We start from the raw sequence: 20,086 nt of genomic DNA on the forward strand, positions 1-20,086 counted from the left end.
TTATTAGTGATATATATATATATATATATATATATATATATATATGCATGTATGTACATATTTAAAGTCAGTAGTCAACATCAGCGCGAAACCAGCATTTTCAAATTGCACTTTCGCTTCGGTAACATTTGGTTCGGTACTTCAATTTGATCACCTTGATCACCTTGACTCCCGTTGATCTTCGAACTGGTCGAGCGGGCGCCAGTAATTCTTCCATTTGTCCCGATCGCGTGCCAGAGTAGCCCAGTGGTTCCTCCTTTCGCGTGGGACACGAAGAGCATCATATTTTTCTTTCAAGGACTTCGTGAAGAAATCTGACCATCGGGTCGGCGGTCTTCCTGTAGTGCGCTTAATATCGCGGGGAACCCAGTCGCTCACGGCTCTGGTCCAACGGTTGTCATTAAAGCGCATCACGTGTCCGGCCCACCTTATTTTACTTTCGTTGGCAAACGCGGCGGGGTCTCTATCTCGGGTCTAACGGCAAGCAATCTTCGATCGCTGACGTAGGAGAGAACTTCGAATCCCGTCCTTCACTTGCGTGAAACGGGATACTCCTAGCATCACTCTCTCAATTGCGCGTTCAATGACGCTCACCGCGTTTTCATCCTGCTTGCGAAATGCCCACGTTTCCGAAGCATAGGTCAATGCAGGAAGTACGGTGGTGTTGAAGAGGTGAACACGGAGCCGGGTGTTTCTGGTCTTCTTCACTACATCCTCGATGCTCTTGTACGCTCCCCAAGCCGCTCGTCTCCTCCTGCCCAGCTCGGGGGTCAGGTCGTTCATCATGTTCAGTTCCCGACCCAGATAAACGTAGCTGGTGCACTCGGATATGTTCGTTCCGTTGAGTGCGAATGGGGCATCCGAGACCCATCCGTTCCGCATGAACATCGTCTTTTGTAGATTCAGCTGAAGACCGATGCATCCACATGTTTTGTCGAATTCGGTCAGCATTCGTTCCGCTTGGCTGATGCTAGGTGTTACCAGTACGATGTCATCAGCAAAGCGCAAATGGTGTAGCTGCCGACCATCAACCTTCACTCCCATGTCGTCCCATTCCAACTTTCGCATTGCGTTCTCGAGGGTGGCTGTGAATATTTTGGGTGAAATTGTATCACCCTGTCGGACCCCCCTCTTCACGTCAATGATGATGTTCTTGTAGAATGGCGAAATTCCGGTCGTGAAGTTACTGTACAGCTCTCGAAGTACCTTTATATATTGAGTAGGGACGCCTTGGTTGTCCAAGGCTTCCACGACCGCTTCCGTCTCAACCGAGTCGAAAGCCTTCTTTAAGTCGATGAAGGTGAGACAGAGCGGCATCTTGTACTCTCGTGATACCTCGATGAGTTTCGAAACAGTGTGAATGTGGTCAATCGTGCTGAATCCTTTTCGAAACCCTGCTTGCTCGCATGGCTGTCCTTCATCCAAGACTTTTTCAATCCTATTAAGGATTACTCTTGTAAAGAGCTTGTAGATGACGGACAGTAGGCAGATTGGGCGATAGTTGCCGATGTCATGTGGATCTCCTTTTTTATACAACAACACGGTCTTGCTGGTCTTCCACTGTTTAGGAACCTTGCATTCCGACAGATAACGTGTGAAGAGCCTCGCCAGAGTGTTGATGAGTACTGGCGGAAGGCTCTTCAGGTGTTCTGGTCTTATTCTGTCGGGACCGGGTGCCGTACGATTTCTTACCGACATGATAGCATGTCGTATTTCGGACGGGAGAACCTCTGGAATGACTTGTCCATCTTCCCTCAGATGGTGAGGAGGCAAGTGGACATGGCTGTCGAAGAGATCAGAGTAGAAGTCGTAGATGATTTTCTCCATCCCCCTTCTCGATGCAATGGCTGTTCCCTTTGGGTTCCGGAGAGCAGTCATCCTCGTCTTGCGACTGGCGAAGTCTCGATGGGCATAGCGGATGCTTTTCCCCGCCTCTGCAGCTTCAGCCAGCACTTCTGCTCTTCTCTCTTTAAGGTCTTCCTTTATCGCCTCTCGGCAAAGCCTTGCGAGCTCGGACGTGAGTTCTTGGTTCCCTGCGGCTCGTGCTGCTCCACGCTGGCGTATCAGCTCAAGAGTTTTAAGAGACAGGCGCCTCTTGGTGGTTTTAAAACTCTCAGCCTTCTTCGCGCAGTCGTGAAGATGTTCGACAAGCCGGTCATATTCCTCGTCGATGTTGTTCATTGCGGAATCTTCCCAAAAGCCGGCTAGCGTAGCGAAGAGATCCCAGTTGATGGTAGTCCTGGGATTTCTCTCTCTGAACTTGGCGGCTTTCTCTGCTCTCCTTGTGAAGGAAAATCTTCCTCGGAGGAGGCGATGGTCCGATCCCGTATAGAACTTTGGTACAACACCGACGTCCGTCAGGCAGAATCTTTTATTGACGATGATGTGGTCTATTTCATTACGGTACCCTCCACCGGGTGACTCCCACGTCCAGCGTAAAGAAGAGGGCTTCTGAAATTGCGAGTTCCCATGGATGGTCTTAGTCGTCATGATGAACTCGGAGAGCCTCTCTCCCTGGTCATTCCATTGTAGGCCGTGGGTCCCGATGTGAAGTTCCTCCGGCGTTCTTCTTGGGCCAACCTTAGCGTTGAAATCGCCAACTATGACCTTGTAGAAGGCATGATCTTCTTGGTAGAACTTCTCCAGGTCCATATAGAAAGCTTCGACTTCTTCTTCTTCGTAGCTTGATGTTGGAGCGTAAACGACGAAGATAGTCAAAGCTGGTATTGGGCCACATCTTCTCATCCGCAGACGTCCGATTCGGGTCGTAAGTTGTTCAAAAGAGTCGATGTTCTTTGCCATACTCGTGTTGACGAGGACGCCAACTCCACCAACACCTCTACTGTCGCATGTTCCTAAGAACAGTTCTTCTCCAGTTTCATATACGGCGTTGAGAGGGTGACGTCGTCTCGTCTCGGTCAGTCCGATTACGTCGTACTTGATCTTCTTGGCTTGCATCATCAGAACTTCGATGGCCGCTTCCGATGCAAGCGTGCGTGCGTTATAAGTACAGATCGCCATCCTAGTCCTTTTCCGTTTTGGTAGCCTACATGACTCCTGCAACCCCGTCCTACCTGGCGCTACCGTACCAGGCTTTCCTCCGGAATCAGGAGACTCTTTTCTATTACTGTGTTTTGCTTAAAATTTTAAAACCCATGGGCAGGTTGGAAGCCTCTAGTCCCATGAGTTTCTGGGAGAACTTTCGTTCTCCCGGTGTGGACATGTGGAGCTTATTTGTTGGAGGCGACTCCAAACCGCCTCCCTTGCACCTCCCAGTCACTTGATTGCAGGCTTTTGGCCGGACCGACGTGCGGGATACAAGGATGTCATGAGTCAGTTTTGGCTCAGCAGAAACAGGGAGTCCATCCCCTGAATCCACCTGCGTCTCTGGGCAAGCGCAAGGTCGCTTTTGGTCCGCGATTAGCCCCCTATCCGCCACCCGGGGACGCGCCACGTAGCCTCGCGACTAACCGGCTGTGATCCCTCTAGTGAGGGAGATCCGTGGAACAACACGTATTTTTGGGGACACTAGAAAATGTCGGCACATACCAGAATATGCTTGTGGAGCTTTATTGAATTCCTTCATACCATGGAGCTAAATTTTCAATGATATTATCCTTACTATAAATTATAATATTAGGTTAAAGGCATCATCCCACGAATCTAAGGTGGTACGGATTTCAGGTGGAGTATTCGTATACGGGATCGTAAATTATGAAGAGAAGGGTGATTTCGTCTATTTTTTTCCTCATTGCCGTAAAAAACGGCTCGGAAGATACGGCTTCGGGCGTTCTGGCGCACTGTTTTCTAGAAAGATTTCGACTGGAGCGCGCCAGCGTTCCAGTCAAACTCCTTCTAGAAAATCACCCTTCTCTTCATAATCTACCCAGAACACGCGCCGCATCTTCCGGGCCGTTATTACGGCAATTAGGAGGAAATGGACGGAACCACCCCCCTCTCCATGATCTCTCCATGATCTGCTATCCCATGTACGAATACGGATTCCACCTGAAACCCGCACCACCTCAGATTCGTAGAGTGATGCCTTTAAGTAAAACGTTCTGAGCGTTTTTGCAAGGTGTCTCTAGTAAGCCATATCTGGCGATTTAAACATCACATCATAAGACATAGCCATGAATCATAACACATAGGAAAAAAGCCGAAAAAGATTATAGTCCAATTACTGTGAGCCGAACCAAACGATCGCCAAGCCCGGATTAACAGCCGGTTAGGTTTCGGTGTGTTTATGGGGGAATTGGAAGGAAATTATCCGCTATGAGCTCCCCCCACCCATCGGGCGAAACACTCAATGCGGACCTCAATTGACCAGATTGAAGCAAGAGAGTGACCAGAAGCGGAGAGAATTGGCCAGTAGGAAAGGTGTTGGGTCCCACGAAGATAACGCCATGCCGCACACATCTTTACGTCGCGCTAGAAGCTCAGAGAGCTTCGATGGATGGCTCTACCGCACATGCCGTAGAGTCCAGACCTCTCACCAAGCGGATATCGTCTTTTCAAGCATTTGCTAAACTTTCTTGATGATACAGATTTTGCCTCAAGAGAGGTTTGTGAAAATGAGGTGGTCAAGTTTCTTGCCAATAAGAGCGAGCACTTTTTCAATTACGGGATTAGGAAATTGTCGTCAGAATGGACAAAAATTGTCGAACAAAACGGCTGATCTAAATCGATTTGTCCGAGCTGTGTTAATTTCATGATTGAAATAAAGCTTCTAAACTATAAACTTTTAACTTCACCCAATATAATAATGGTGGGCAGGTGTGGCTCAGTCACAGTCGTATTCAAAATAACACGAGGTTCAAAGTAAAAGGCAGAAATATGCTCACCCTGAGTTTCTTCGAGATAAACCCAGCCACGTTTGTCGATTCAGACGACTCGATCGTGTAATCGAAGCAAGAAAACATCGTAACAAAGTGTTTCTTATAATGCAACTACGAGGACGAAATTTTACGCATTTATACACGTACGCACTTACGTTTGTGAGGTTAAAAATCTACATTACGGAGTTTTCTTCCTGAAAAAATTATTCTGTTTTCCACTGAACGAGGCTACAAAGAAATGCAAAGACACTCTCCAACTGATCACCTTATCTAATCTATCGAGAAGTCCTCACCTTCGAGTGTACTCATCGCTTTGGCGTCAGAGGCAAAATGTAGCAGTCAAACAACAATTCTTCTGGATTCCATCGATGTTTGGTTTTTTTTTGTGGTTTTAGGATTTTACTTATCCGATTCCACTTTTCAGCACCAATAAGAAATGGTTCCATAGAAGAAAAATGCTGACGCCCACATTCCATTTCAGCATCCTTCAAGGATATCATGATATTTTCGCACGACAGGGAGAGGTATTATATTTGGTCTACTGTGCTCTTAGCGTGAAACAAAACGGATGATTTAGGTACTCGTGGACGTTATTTCTGAGGAAAAAGAGGTTTTTGATCTTTTTCCATATATAAAACGATGTGCTCTTGATATTATATGCGGTGAGTGAATGTTGTTTGGATCAATAAGAACAAATCTGGGTGAAAATGTTAGGAATTTTTGTGGGAAATTTTACAAATTTCGCCATTTTAAAAATTTCTTCTTAGCTTTGATTATTAGTACAGTAGTATATGACATCAGAAGTTTTTTTAGTGTTGTAGCGACTGTTGGAAGTAGTTTGATAATTTATTGTTGTTTAGAAACTGCCATGGGTACTTCTATCAATGCTCAAACCGGAGGAAACGACGAATATGTAAAAGGAGTGCAAAGGCTTAGTGCCATTATATGGGACTACCAGAGGTGAGGTCCCCTCTTGCCATAATAACTAACTCGTAGCTTTATTCAACTAAACGACAACAGTCATTCAGCTAACAATACTCATTAACATCCATTCAAATTTGGTGAAAAATACTACCACATTCTGCTAATTCCTGTTTTGTTGATTTCAAAAACAATCATTTCCATAAAAAACGTACATATTATATTTATTCTAAATGGGATGAAACAATCGAATGCAGCAACTTCCCTCAGAGCTCACCGCAGACAATGCCATGAAAATGTTCCTTTCTGCATAGCTGTCACGAACCTATCGCACGAACCCGAAATTATAGCTCGCAGAACTTTAGAAGCGTTTTGGATAAATGCAAAAGGTACAAAAATGAATAGAAAGGAAGAGTGCTTAGCTAAGGTCACGATATTGGGATCGCGCGCCAATGACCTTAGTGAGCTTAAAAGCATCATGCTACGAATCTGAGGTGGTGCAGGTTTCAGGTGGAGTATTCGTATACGGGATGGGAGACTATGAAGAGGAGGGTGATTCCGTCCATTTCTTCCTAATTGCCGTAAAAAAACGGCCTGGAAGATACGGCGTGTGCACACGGCTGGCGCGCTTCAGTCGAAGTCCTTGTAGAAAATAGTGCGCCAGAACGACTGAACCCGTATCTTGCGGGCCGTTTTTTACGGCAATTAGGAAGAAATGGACGGAATCACCGCCCTCTCCATAGCCTCCCATCCCGTATACGAATACTCCACCTGAAATCCGTACCACCTCAGATTCGTGGAGTGATGCCTTCAACCTCAAAATCTTCTCCGTTATGACTCCGCACCCTGTGACCACCTAACGTAGTGGAGTCAGGTGATACATCTAATTTTGCCGTCCATGTGTCCTTTAACTCGAATACATAATGGTATAGCTGCTTCTCCTATGCATTGTATGGGTGCAGTTAGTGCAAGCAAGGACACCGCACTCAGGTAGCACGTCAAGTTTCGATTATGGCAGGCTTTGTTTAGCCTGCGATAATCGAAACTTGACGTGCTACCTTGTTTAGCCTCCTCCCATCATTCTGAACAACACAATAGCCATAAACGCTTTATTGCAAAGGTGACAGGTGGCGAAGAGGACATTAACACTCGTGTTGAAAGTGCAAAAAGGAAAGAACATCCCTGTGATTTGCTTTCTGGTTTTAAACACGTCTGCTGTACTGCAAAATCAAATGGTTTGATTCGCAATTTCTTTAGACAGAGAACTAAAATTTATTCCAATACTTCTTTCGGGAGCATATCTCACCAATCCCTAATTGCATTTCCTGATTGTAGATTCCCATGGCTTTGGATCAAACCAATTTGGTATTTGAGCGGCGTGGGTTTTGAATTCGATCGTCTTGTCAAACGTACGAACGATTTCACGAGAGGTGTAAGGAATGCATGATTTACATTTTCGTATTCTCGTAAGAGACTTTATAGAATAGAGCGATATAAACAAAAAGGTTCTTGACAAATTTCAGGTGATTGCTGAAAGAAAACGTACCTTAGAGGAAGAAGGGCTAATCGAAGGCAACGGAGGTGACATACGCAAGGAAAAGCTTGCATTTCTTGATCTTCTGCTGCGTATGCAACATGAAAATCAGCTGAGTGACGAGGATATTAGAGAAGAAGTGGATACCTTTATGTTTGAAGGTGAGTGGTTTTCATATCTTATCCGAGCACAAATAAAAACTGCACACTTGGGAAACTACTTCATTGCGGTTCGATACATTTTTGCCAGTGATTCGAGTAAAATCGTCCTGTGAACAACTGAGCCTTGTTCAACTGTGATTTATTTTGTAACAGTGCGATTCTACAAGACAACGTAATAAAAAAAGCAGTTATTAACATGAGGAGTAGTTATTTGTCATGATTAGTAGAGAAGACGGAAATACTTAGAGCCTCAAATAGATGATTTGGTGAACAACCACTTTCTAATTCCGAAGATTGTTGAAGAAATGCTCCAAAACAGCCATTTTATTTTTTATTATATTACTTATATTTATAATATTATTTATATTATTTTATTTTATTATATTATTGTATTATTTTTCATTTTATTTCTTTATGTGAAAAGAGTTTCGTCGGTGGTTTCTGGTCACTGACGTGATCATCACCCTTCCGCACTAGTGACCTGTGCAGGTAGCATGTTTTAGCCTTTTTAAAATCCATGTCATCAGCCGTCGCTCATCACTTTTTCGAAGTGACAGAGCACAGCTCAGTATTCAAAAAAATATTTTTATTGATTTCATAGTCTTTTCTCCTTTTCTTAATTTTGTAAATGATTTGGTATTCTCAAAAAAAACTATGATTTGAATGATATATGATATGTCATAGTAGATATCATAACCATAGGTCATGACACAACATCCAGTGGCATCGGCTTCACGGTATGGTGGCTTGGACAATCGGAAGAAAGTCAAAGAAAACTGCATGAGGAGCTCGACCAAGTATTCGGTACGGCCAAGGACTGTTCACTGTTTAGCTTTTTTTATTGCTTGTTTGGTTTTATTGTTTAGTTTTTTATTGCATATTACTACAGAATAATTTCAAAGGCGGAATATTCCAGAAATGCCTTTCAGAAACTTGAGTGCTTACTTATTCACTATATAATGATCATAGAATTGATGTAAATCGCGATAACAATTCATCTATCTAATTGTGGTGATTTTCAGGCTGCTCGGACCGTTCTCCTACGCAGGAAGATCTCAAACAACTCGTGTACCTCGAGAAATGCATCAAAGAGTCTCTACGTCTCACACCTTCTGTGCCTTTGGTCGCGAGGAGATTAGCGGAAGATGTTACTGTTGGTGAGCTTCTCAAGAGCGAGCGCGCTTTCCTGCGCGATCACTCACCTCAAATTTCCTCAACCCTCAGCTCCTCCTCTCTCCGTCCAACCCCAAAATCACTGCCATTCAGCTGATGAATACTGTAGTTCTCTGTTCGAAAAAAGTCAAGCACTCAAGAACCATTTTTTTTTTGAAATTCATCTTTCTAAATTCAATTTTCCCTTGAATTCTGGAAGTCATGCACTAGGTAATGCGACAGGTGCCAAACAGAACACCCTTAACTGAAAGAAAGTGATTTGGAGTTGTGAAAGTCAACCTTTGAAAAATTGCTTTCTAGCGTTGCGTGGTGTTTTAGACTAACAAATATTATCTTAGAAATTACTTCAAAATTCTAACAATCCGATCAATAACTTGAACTATTGCAAATTATTAGAGTTTGGAAAGTTCTGCTGATTTAATAGAATAGTGATAACAATACAAAGTGACGAACTTCCGTTTTTTAAATGAAATGAAAACATTTCCTCAACCTCAACGTTGACCGGACTAAGCAAAACAACAACATGCGTTCAGAAGGTCAGCCCTAAGCGAGTTAGCAAAATTTCACTATGTAAAAGGCACGCATATTTACCACTTCTGGATATATTCTCCACTTCATCAACAGCGGAGTCGAATCTTCCAGAAACTGAGTGGAATAAAAATCTCTGAAAATCACCTTGAAATCTAAGGGATGATGATTCTGCGACTTTAATTTCGATCAATCTTTCGTGAGTATTTTAATGGCGCAGAGGTTTCTCAATCACACATGTTCGAGTCATGGCAATCTTTGAATTTTTGATACAGGAGAACGAGCCTTGAAAAGTGACCGGAGCTCAACAGCTTTAGTAGGTTGTAAATTTAAATACGAGTATCTTCCAGAAAACAGAGAACAGAGAGCGCTCTCCCATTGCGGAGGAAGCAAAAAAGAATAACGAAAATTTGTGAAATCGTCTCTATAGCTTGCTTAGTGAACGCGCCTAAATCACGTCCTTGGAAACGTTCTTATTTTCTTTGCCCCAGGTGAAACCATACTTCCCGAAGGTCTAACTGTTGTTGTTGTACCGGTAACAACCGCGAGGGACCCTCGATATTGGGAGAAACCCGACGAATTTTATCCGGAGCATTTCGATATGGACAAAGTCGCCGGGAGGGACCCATATTCGTACATACCTTTTTCAGCAGGTCCTCGAAATTGTATAGGTAAGATACATTTACTTTTTCTACCTAGTTCAATGTTGATCCAGGATTGATTATTTTAAGGTCAAAAGTTTGCATTGCTCGAGGAAAAGGCTGTGCTTTCGTGGATTTTCCGTCGTTATCATGTGGAAACCATGGATCCATTCCCAGTGAATCGAGCGCTTCCTGAACTGATTCTGCGGCCGAGTAGAGGAGTTCGTGTTCGATTAACAAAACGATGGTCATGAACGATGGCAACGATGTCTTCCAGCCGCATTAACCTCAAACGCAAAACATTCCATGTACATTTTACGTTTATCTCATGCAAACCCGCTCTTTTTTGTATTGATTGGCTTTTGATCTTTCGCTCGATGAAACTCGATCAGACACTTCCATAAAACTGTCGTCTTTTATTCTTTGTTTGTTTGTTTAAATTCTTGAAGAAAATACGATGAAGTACTGACGTTTCCACCACAAAGCGCTTTTTCGCGAAGATATCAGGAGAAAAACTGTATTTGCCGGTAGAAAAGACGTGAATTTGACAAAAGTTCGATTTGTCCACGCTAACGTATAACGATATGTTGTTGTTATTTCAAAATTGACTCTAACTACAACGAAAAAACGGGCTATCCAGCTAACACTAATAAATCCAACATGAAAGAATGAATATTAACATTTTGATAGTGATGTGAATTGGTATTATATATTGTAGTGAAGTGTTCATTTTTTTCCGTCCACATATTTGATTTCTTGGGATAAAATATGCAGTTCACATCAACCAATGGTGCAATAGGCCAGCCTTGGTTGAGGTGCGAAAATAGCCGGGCCGCAGAGTCAGATAGAAAAAAATCTCGAATAACTTTGGAAACGATATCATTCAACTCGAAATGCTGGCAAACTCGATTTTTTGTATAACAAGGAGCATAGTATTGAAATAGTTGCATAAAATTTAGTAGAAAGCTTCATACTCTTCCTTTCTATGGAATGTTATGAAAAGAAGGTGTTATAATAGAGTGAGAAAATCTATTCAGAGGAAAACAAACCTTATAAACTAATGTACATTATCTGTTTTAAACCTTCTGCTTGGGTTCTTTCGATTTGAACTCTGTTCTGGTGATTAACGGAGGTGCAAAGTAGAGATGGAATGAAAGGAAAAAAGGCAAAAAGTAGGATTTTCAAACTTTGCGATACTCTAGTGTACGAGCGGGATTCGTCTGTCTATATGCAATACAAATCTCGCAAAATTCAGGAATAGTTGTGCTCCAACTTCTTTCCTTGCAACAAACGTTCAAAGTAAGGACGAACCGCTATTTTATGCAACAATTAAAATGACTAAAAATGACTCACAAATGACAAAAAATAACAAATCAACAATTTCAAGTACTCGCCCACAGCTATTTCTTGCTGTTTTGACCAAATGTGAAAATCTAAGTCTCTGAACACTTTTTCAAATACACCCTTAGGCTATGTTAGGTTCCAATTATTCCTTTTTGGCGCATATTTGGCGTCATTTTGCTCCTTTCTCAACAATATGTCGGTTCTTGTGTAGATCTCGAAGAGAGGAATCTAAAGATATATAAATTCTCCTGAAGTTTCCAGTTTATGAGCAGTTATGAGCAAGCGACGGTGGCCGACGGTGTCACTCACCGTCGGTTTTTCAATGTTCGTGCAGCGTATTGTACGTACATATTATCCGTAAATGCTTTCAACGATTTCAGAAACTTTCTATCACGCTGGTTATCGATTAGTTGTATCGATGTCAGAAATTTATTTCAAATAATGTAAGCGCCTACAAGACAGAATAATAATTGTGTTCGAACATGGCGATTTCTCGTTAAAATACAATTCGCGTCTCGGAATTAGCTCGCATTTATGTTTTACAAACTTCATCTCATTGTTTACCATTGATACCCTCGTTTTTAAATCCTAAGTAACTGCTTCAAACAATAAATGGATACGGAGTAGCGGAAATAATCCAAATAGTCCAGAGTTCGTTTGCGTGCATTTGAAATGGTACAAGTGACACCCCTTGCAATGAGTTGCCATAAAAGATAAGGGATCGGAGCTGAGTCCTTATGCTCAGACGGCTAAACCGGTGCTGTACTCAATTTCAACGGTGTACTTGATTGCCATTGGTAAATGTTTGGAATCACAGCTGTTGGTAACCCATGGATGAGTATCCGATGAGTTGAAAGTAGCATACCACGAACCTGAAATAATGAGGGAAAGCACTAGACAAGCTAGAAATGGGGTTATAGATTGCGGGATCAGGGTTGGTTCCGCTGATCTCTCCCTAATTGTCGTAAAAAACGGGGTGAAAGACTCTATTTTTTTAAGACGATTTCAGTTGCAACGCGCCACCCTTGCGCACGCGCCGCATCCAGCTGTGCAGCGGTCGAAGACCAGTGAGTTCTCCTCGAATGCCCTGAGAGAATTTATAAATAGAGTAGCGTTCCAACGTTTCTCGTAAAAACTAAAGCGGTTCCCACGCCGTTTTTAAGGACGATTAAGGAGAGATGGGCGTAACCACCCCTGATCCCATAATCTACAATCCCATCTCTGGCTTTCCCTATGGATTCCCTCACCACGTCAGATTCGTCGTATGCTGCTTTTAAATAAGGTCAAGTTGCCGGGATGTTATTTTACAGCAAACAGGCGTAGGCGATTATTTGAATTTGCAAATCTCAGCAGCTTTGGATCTTCTGCAAAAGATCAGCGAGTGTTTGTCTTGGGATATTTCTTCCTAAACATAAGAACATCGTGAAGATACTTTTGTAAATTGATCGCGAAGTACACTTACTTTTTGTAGTAGTTTTTTTTTATCTTCTGGATGAATCTTCATGGATCTGAACCTGATGAGAAGCATAATTCAGGAACTGACAGTCCAGCTCACACTTATGAGTTTCTTAAGTGATTTTATAAATCATGATCTATATGCATTGCTCAATGTAGTTTGTGAATTCGGCGCGATAAACCGGAGTGTGGAAGTCGTAGACATTTCAGCAGTTAATTTAGATTTTAGGAAAATAATACTTTAAAGTTGGCTTCAATTCAACCTTTCCTCGAACCGTTTGTGCTTTTCTGAGAACCTCACAAGATTGTTCACTAAATTGATCATGGAAGCACGGTAGTGATGTGTCTGAATAAATTAGTACAGCCACCTATTTGCAGCTAATGCTCTTTCCTACCTCCTTCAAATATGTTTCTATGGATTACAGTTCTGTATACATGGTAGCTTTTTCAAGTTACTACACACAAACTACAAAAATTTATTTGAACACAGTATTATTTAGACGATTCAATGCGATTGTAACAAGACGTTGCTACCATAAGTTCGCGCCAAGGTTAAGCAATGTGTATGTGCAGGTGTAACACCTGAACAGCTTATTACCATCCACCGTCGGACAACGGCAGCGAGAACTTGCTTGGTAAGCGGATGACCTTTGCTAAAGTAGTATATAAGCGTTGGACGATGGCACTTGACATACCTCCGAAAAATGCGGAGTATCTTGGTAGTCAGTCTTCTCACTACGGCATATTGGTAAGCATTTTCTTATCTTAACAATTTGACCCTAAAATTCCTGACTTGTTCTAGTAATTTTAATTTTTCTTCTAATAATCTTCATTTAGCCAATACGCCACCGGCGGAGGCGGCGGCGGAGGTTCTTACGGAACTGGTGTGTTTTTCATAACAGTTTAATTAAAATTAGGCAGCTACTTCAAAACACTTTTGCAATTCTTTTACTCAAAAGAAAACACTGCTTATTCTCAGAGACAATCCTCTAGTGGTACTGTTGCGTGCACAAGTATTTTTAGGCGGCGGCGGCCCAAACTATGGAGGAGGTGGTAACTCCTACGCCGGAGGAGGTGAGTGCTACTTTTCGATCTTGTCGCAGTCGAAAGTTTCTGCGTACTTTTCATCCTAATGCTCAAGCGCTGTGAAGAAAGCGGGTTTTGGAATATTGTCAATACAGCAGTTTTACCCTAAACTTTGAGAAAGTGCCTCGGAATTGGAAGGAAACAAATACACATGTTGCATGTTTCTTGGTTCATAAGAATATTTTAGGTGGTGGCGGCGGCGGTGGCGGTTATGGCGGCGGTGGTGGCGGCGGCGGTGGCGGTTATGGCGGAAGTGGCGGCGGCGGTTATGGTGGAGGTGGCGGCGGCGGCGGAGGCGGTTAGTTCGTTTCTGAAGCATCCACTTTGCATAGAAATTATGTTGCATGTTAATGTTCTTTCACAGGTTACGTCACTGCTCCGATTTACCCACCAGCTGCTCCTATATCTCCACCTCCAGCTTCTCCACCCATGCAACCACCTCCACCACCACCACCATCATACGGTGGTCCATCAGGAGGATATCAGCAACCGCCACAGGCTTCTCCACCCATGCAACCACCTCCACCACCACCACCATCATACGGTGGTCCATCAGGAGGATATCAGCAACCACCACAGGCTTCTCAACCCATTCAACCACCACCTCCACCGTCATATGGTGGTCCATCAGGAGGATATCAGCAACCACCACCATCAGGAGGAGGATACCAGAAACCCCCACCAATGCCAACACCATACAATCCTCCATCTCCTCCACCACCAGGACCTGCCCCTTATGACCCACCGGCGCCCCCTCCACCACAGCCATACAATCCTCCATCACCACCATCAGGAGGTTACCAACAGCCACCATCACCACCATCAGGAGGTTACCAACAGCCGCCACCTTCTGGAGGAGGGTACCGTCAAGGACCACAACCTACACCATACCAACCTCCTTCTCCACCTGCCCCCCGCTACGACCCTCCTGCTCCTCCTCCACCTCCACCACCACCATCAGGAGGTTATCAACAGCCACCACCTTCTGGAGGTTATCAACAGCCACCACCATCAGGAGGTTATCAACAGCCACCACCTTCTGGAGGAGGGTACCGCCAAGGACCACAACCTACACCGTACCAACCTCCCTCTCCACCTGCCCCACACTACGATCCTCCCGCCCCTCCTGCACCATATAACCCTCCATCTCCATCTGGAGGCTACAAACAGCCACCTCCAGTAAGTGGTTTACCTGATCATAAATAGGCTTGATTTTTAGCACCAATTTTTTGCTATTTCAGCCTATTTCACCACCCAGCGGAGGCGGATACGGCGTTGCTCCTCCACCAATCGGCCCACCACCAGTTGGACCTTCACCACCTTGTAGGTTTCTTCAACGACATTCCGTAAGCAGTTTATAGAGAAGGGAATAAAGTAAAAGACTAAATTTAGCCGGCGGTTATGCTCAATCTGGCAGCTACCAACGACGCTTCTACAATAAGGCCAGATCTATGCATAAAACTGTTGCCAAGATATGAATGGTCAAGAAGGCATGAGCAGCTAGTGTACTGTATTGATGGCAGACAGTTTTTTTAGTGTAAATTGTGTAAATTCAGAAACAAATAAAAATTTAAAACTAAAACTAGTCTTTGCAAAACAACGATGCACTTTTCACAATAGGTGATTTACAGAGGTAGTTCCAGAGAGAGGAGCTACATTGTGGAAAAAACTCAGCTCATAAAATGATGAATTTATTTTGGGAGTTTTTTTTTCAGCTCAACACTTTTCATTTACGATAGCATAGATACAAGTGGGTCGAGCTGTAGTTGCATAAAATATGTTTTGTAGGTGACATTTACAACATAACAATCTGTTTATTAACGCTCTTCTGATGAAACTAGAGAAGCGTAGCATTAAATGTTTACTGTTCCGAGGTGAGCGAATGCACTAGTGAGGGAAAGAGGGAATTGAAGAATCGAACACAACGGTGACGGTCTCCGTAGTGTAGCCGACAAGAAGACTCACATCGCAGTGTCTGCGACTCAGGGGATTTAAAAGGGAAATCAATGATTAGGTGAGCTAACCCGAATAAAATTCCGCATCCTGAGAAAAAATTGTTACATTCTATTTCCGGATCTAATGTTACGTCTACGAGTCTCGACTACTTCCAGGAAGATTATTTTGGGTGAGTCTACTCACCAAAAGCGCCACCTAGGTAGAGTGAGGATTGATCACCTACCGACTACATGCTCTGAGAACGTGAACGAACTAAATGGGGTGGGGAACATGGCGAAATAGAATCAGTTGCCCTTGGAAAGGAAGAAATTTTAGAAAAGAGGTGTCGATTTTTCTACGTGGTGTTTTTATGAGAAACTTTCCTTCAATACTCCCTCGAGTCTATAACCCGAGCCTCAAAAATTCTAACACAAGAACATAAAAGTGCATTGATAGGATAGTCGGGATGGTGATGAGAATGACATCTCATACTTCACTTTTTTCTTGCGCTTCAACAATTCTTTGGATAAATTTTGATTTCTTCGATAACACCAAATGTTTCGTTTGGTTTTGTTTTGTGATCTCAGTGCTCTCCGAATGCGGCCTATGCCGTAGACGTTCTCCCCAATTAAGAACCAATATGTTGGGAACTGTTTCTTATTTCCTAGGACAGCTGCTTTTTGTGAATTGCAGTCCTTATACAGTAGTTTTTTGACATGCTTTTTTACTTTTTAGTTACTCTTTTATTTGTTTACTTTTCTGCGATCCATACGTGTTAATTTTTATTTATTAGTACTAGTTGCATTTTTATTTATTATTACTAGTTACATGAGCGTTTATTCTGGTCTGTTTGCTCGAAAATATGAAAAATCACAGATGTGTGTTTAAATTAGTGACAGTATTGTTTTTAGAAAATTTTTCGGTGGAGCTGGACAAACACAGAATTGGTATTTTGTAAGGAATTAGATGCAGAAAGCAAGAACAGTAAGCAGAAACGTATATGATTCTATCCCTTTGTAAGGACGAGTAACTGTGGAAGCGTTACAGTACTCTGCTCAGAAAAAAGAGACTCTATAAACGAAAAGCACGTATCGGACTGAGTACTATTGTGGCCGAACAACATGCACAGCCTTCATCTGAATCCTTCACTGGCTGCATCCCTTGATTCATGGATTTGAGTATATAGTAAGAGTTCACAATAGTGTCCGCGAACTGTTTCCAATAAAAAATCGATATTTCCGTTTTTGCTGGAATACTCATATTTTTAATGGTCCATCTAGTCCTATGAGGCAGATGTAGCGCAGTCGGTAAGAGGTTCCGCTGTCTACACGATCGATCGGAGGTTCGAATCTGCCCTAATGTTCACGGGCCCTTTCGTCTCACTGGAGTCGATAAATTGGTACCAGACTTGTCTGGGAGAATAAAAATGCAGACTTCACATATTGGTTAGCCCCGCAATTTTATGGTCTAGTTACACATTCGTAAACCTCAAACGATTCTGAGTTGAAGTGGACGTGGAGGCGCATCCCGAGCTGTTTGAATAACGCCGGACATTTCATCCTTTTTATCCTTTATCTAGTCCTATGGAGCCAAAAGAAGTCGTTTCTTGAATAAGTTAATTGGGGATGCAGGATTCTGAGAAAGGAGGAGTCATGACCAGTTATGATGTTCCTGAATCTGGAGTGCTGTCTGAAGGAAAGAAATTTGACACTAGTAGAAAAGGAATGTGTCATTGTTGCTCTTGTCTTCTCAGTCTAATCTCAACGTTACAGTAATCTTTTTCAAATGACGTATTGTAATGTGAGAGAATCTTTTCGCGAAGGAAGCCCTCTTTCAGTCGAAGCTGTCTGCTGCACAATTGTAAAACGTTTGTGGCCTGTTCTATGCTTTTTTTGCCACTGTTTGTGATAAGTAATACGCTGCAGTGTACTCCGCAATTGCACAAGTCACGCATGTAGCTGATGTAGGCACTGAGCGACTAGGTTTTTTCCCCCATCGAGGGCACGGTATCCGATGTAGGCCTTCCCGATTGCACGAACATTCGGACGCATATAAATAGCGCTTTACGTGGACGAGCAGCCACTCTGTCGTCCTTCATTCCAAATGTGTCTTTCCTCTGAACGTTTGAGACTAATACTGTGAACGTTTCTGTAGTCCGAATCGGAAATTCCTTGATTTCCTCACTTTCCTCTTCTCTTCATCCGGTGCTTTCAACGTTTGAGAAATTCTCAGATTTGTTCTTCTCTCTCGTCGAGCACAGGAATAATAATAATAGATAATAGAATAAATAATAAGAAAATAGAAGAATAAATAATAACAATATGATATTAGGAAACAGCGATTGAATCGATTTCGGAAACATAGCCGCACAATCTTAGTTTTAGTTCCAGAATTATGCATCAACAGCGTTGTCTCACACGACCGCCACAGCGCAACCGCAAGGATTTTTTTACTTCTTATCTTTATTTCACTCTATTCTTCTATCTCTGGCAAAAATTCAACATTTTCGTTACTGTAACGCATAGGAGACGACAAGGTGCTATGGTAATTAGCCACAAACGTGAGGATCGTTCGAATCAAATTATTAGTTGGTGAGAAAATTGCTGTAGAAATCCTACTTTTGACGACGTAGCTTCATTCACATTGTTCGTTTAATTAAATTGAATGGTCCTGAGGACGCAAGAGCTCCTCCTTCGCCCCCAACAATATTTTGATTTGAATAAAACTAAGTGTCCCTACCTTTCCAAGTCTTGCATTACAGTATGGGCTTGGTAGAAAACCTGTTTTCGTTCTTGAACGTAAACGGCGAATGTCAGCGTTTACGAAATTGCAATTAATTTTATTACTTCTAGAATGGTATCCTCAACCGAAGTAAAAAAGCACGCTGTTGAATCAATGGGAGTAGTTCCGGTTGGGAAAACACCGGAAAAGATTCAGAATGGCGTAGACTTCTACAAATATTTCTTCACACATCACCCGGAAGCTCGCAAATACTTCAAAGGTGCTGAGAACTTCACTGCTGATGATGTTCAGAAAAGCGAAAGGTACTGAAATTTGAGACTTTTTTTTTGCAGAATTTGGCAATTTTTTTCCCATATTTTTTTCCACCACAGATTCGAAAAACAAGGCACCGCTCTGCTTCTGTCTGTGCATATTCTGGCTAACACCTACGATAATGTTAGTGTTTTTCTACCTACTAAAATTACCTCAGCTCAGAAGAATATCACTAAATTACGAGAGAATTTCTGAATTACAGGAGGAGGTGTTCCGTGCATTCTGCCGCGATCATATTAACAGACACGCAACGAAAGGAATCGACCCACATTATTGGAAGGTTCCTTTAATGCTTAATCTATCATGTCTCAAGTTAAATAAGTAATTAGCTGGATGACTTCAAGTGAGGCGCCATTAATTACTACGTAGGTCAACCTCTCTATCTCCTTCATGAACTGAAGTTTGCATGGAACATCCTAGAAGTCCATATACTTTTCATTTTGTCTGCGTCTGAATTTAGATATTCTTCACTTCTCCGACAAAAAAAAGAATATGTACACATCTCCAAATTTCTCCGGGAATTCAAAAACGGATAAAGCTCTTATCGGATTTTGGGAGATTGCGCAAAAATGTTGGAAGTCGTAACGGTTTCTTTTGTTGGAGCGTCGCCTCCAAATCAAGTATGCAAGAAACGTGGATTTTAATATTCTGCTCCATGCTCGCTTACGGTCTCATCGTCAAATGCACGTGATAATTCGATTCGTTGGCGTTAAGTCCAGATTTGAAATTGTGCATCAAATAACCACTAATTGTTCTCCGCAGAAAAATGCTAAATCCACGCTATGGCGAAACGGTATGTTGAAATGTTGAGATCGAAATTAGCACTTTCTGATCAGAATGTGACCCGCTTCCGAAACAAAAAGCTGTGGAATATCTAAGAAAGAGATTTTTTTAAGGGATTATCCGAGCAATATGAACGTTTCCACTAATCCACTTAAACTGAGAGATGGCGTGCTGCCTAGGATCAGAAGAATTTGATCGAATTTTGCAGACTTTCTGGAGTATCTGGACGGGGTTCCTAGAGAGCAAAGGTGCGACTCTGTCCGCAGACCAGAAGACAGCCTGGGAAACTCTTGGCACAATGTTCAACGAGGAATGTCAATCGCATCTGTCGAAGCTCGGACTGCCCCATGCATAATTGTGCTGCATTTATGGGGATTTATTTAAAACACTCATGTGGGACACTTTTTAAGAGTAGACACTAATGTTTTCTTCTCCTTAATATTAAATTACGTTATTTTTTAATTGTGTTAGACAGTTTTGTTTTTTATGACGAATAAATAAATATAGTAGCAGTTCGCAAATGCCACTTTCCGTCTATGTTGTTGATGTTTATGTTAATGAATGACCTCCACTATTCAGATCGATGTTTTATGAGAGAGAAAAGCAAGGTAGTTGAAATCAACAAATGCGACA

General features: G+C 42.5%; 2 protein-coding genes across 6 annotated transcripts; one reads left to right on the forward strand and one right to left on the reverse strand.

Moving 5' to 3' along the window:
• Positions 1–474: 474 nt before the first annotated feature.
• On the reverse strand, positions 475–3,021 carry RB195_015644 (uncharacterized protein; the record flags this gene model as incomplete). Its single annotated transcript, XM_064206450.1, has 1 exon — positions 475–3,021. One exon carries the CDS (start codon positions 3,019–3,021, stop codon positions 475–477), a length of 2,547 nt encoding a protein of 848 aa, XP_064062331.1.
• Positions 3,022–4,538: 1,517 nt separating this feature from the next.
• On the forward strand, positions 4,539–19,808 carry RB195_015645 (uncharacterized protein; the record flags this gene model as incomplete). Of its 5 annotated transcripts, XM_064206454.1 has the most annotated exons (14): positions 6,712–6,749; positions 7,095–7,191; positions 7,283–7,454; positions 8,157–8,258; positions 8,477–8,611; positions 9,647–9,826; positions 9,887–10,043; positions 13,186–13,230; positions 13,433–13,479; positions 13,619–13,669; positions 13,869–13,979; positions 14,046–14,860; positions 14,923–15,004; positions 15,074–15,159. In XM_064206454.1, 14 exons carry the CDS (start codon positions 6,712–6,714, stop codon positions 15,157–15,159), a joined length of 2,118 nt encoding a protein of 705 aa, XP_064062334.1. The 5 variants fall into 5 exon arrangements, with proteins under 5 accessions (XP_064062332.1, XP_064062333.1, XP_064062334.1 ...); XM_064206452.1 differs by lacking the exons at positions 6,712–6,749; positions 7,095–7,191; positions 7,283–7,454; ... (3 more) ...; positions 9,887–10,043; positions 13,186–13,230 and adding exons at positions 13,300–13,343; positions 18,469–18,660; positions 18,730–18,793; positions 18,873–18,950; positions 19,662–19,808 and having other exon boundaries at positions 14,923–15,027; positions 15,074–15,207; XM_064206451.1 differs by lacking the exons at positions 6,712–6,749; positions 13,186–13,230; positions 13,433–13,479; ... (3 more) ...; positions 14,923–15,004; positions 15,074–15,159 and adding exons at positions 4,539–4,564; positions 5,263–5,362; positions 5,416–5,500; positions 5,699–5,798 and having other exon boundaries at positions 9,887–10,050.
• Between the last annotated feature and the right edge of the window lie 278 nt (positions 19,809–20,086).

The sequence above is a fragment of the Necator americanus genome, chromosome V (genome assembly GCF_031761385.1).
Source record: "Necator americanus strain Aroian chromosome V, whole genome shotgun sequence".
Taxonomy (NCBI): Eukaryota; Metazoa; Nematoda; class Chromadorea; order Rhabditida; family Ancylostomatidae; genus Necator; species Necator americanus.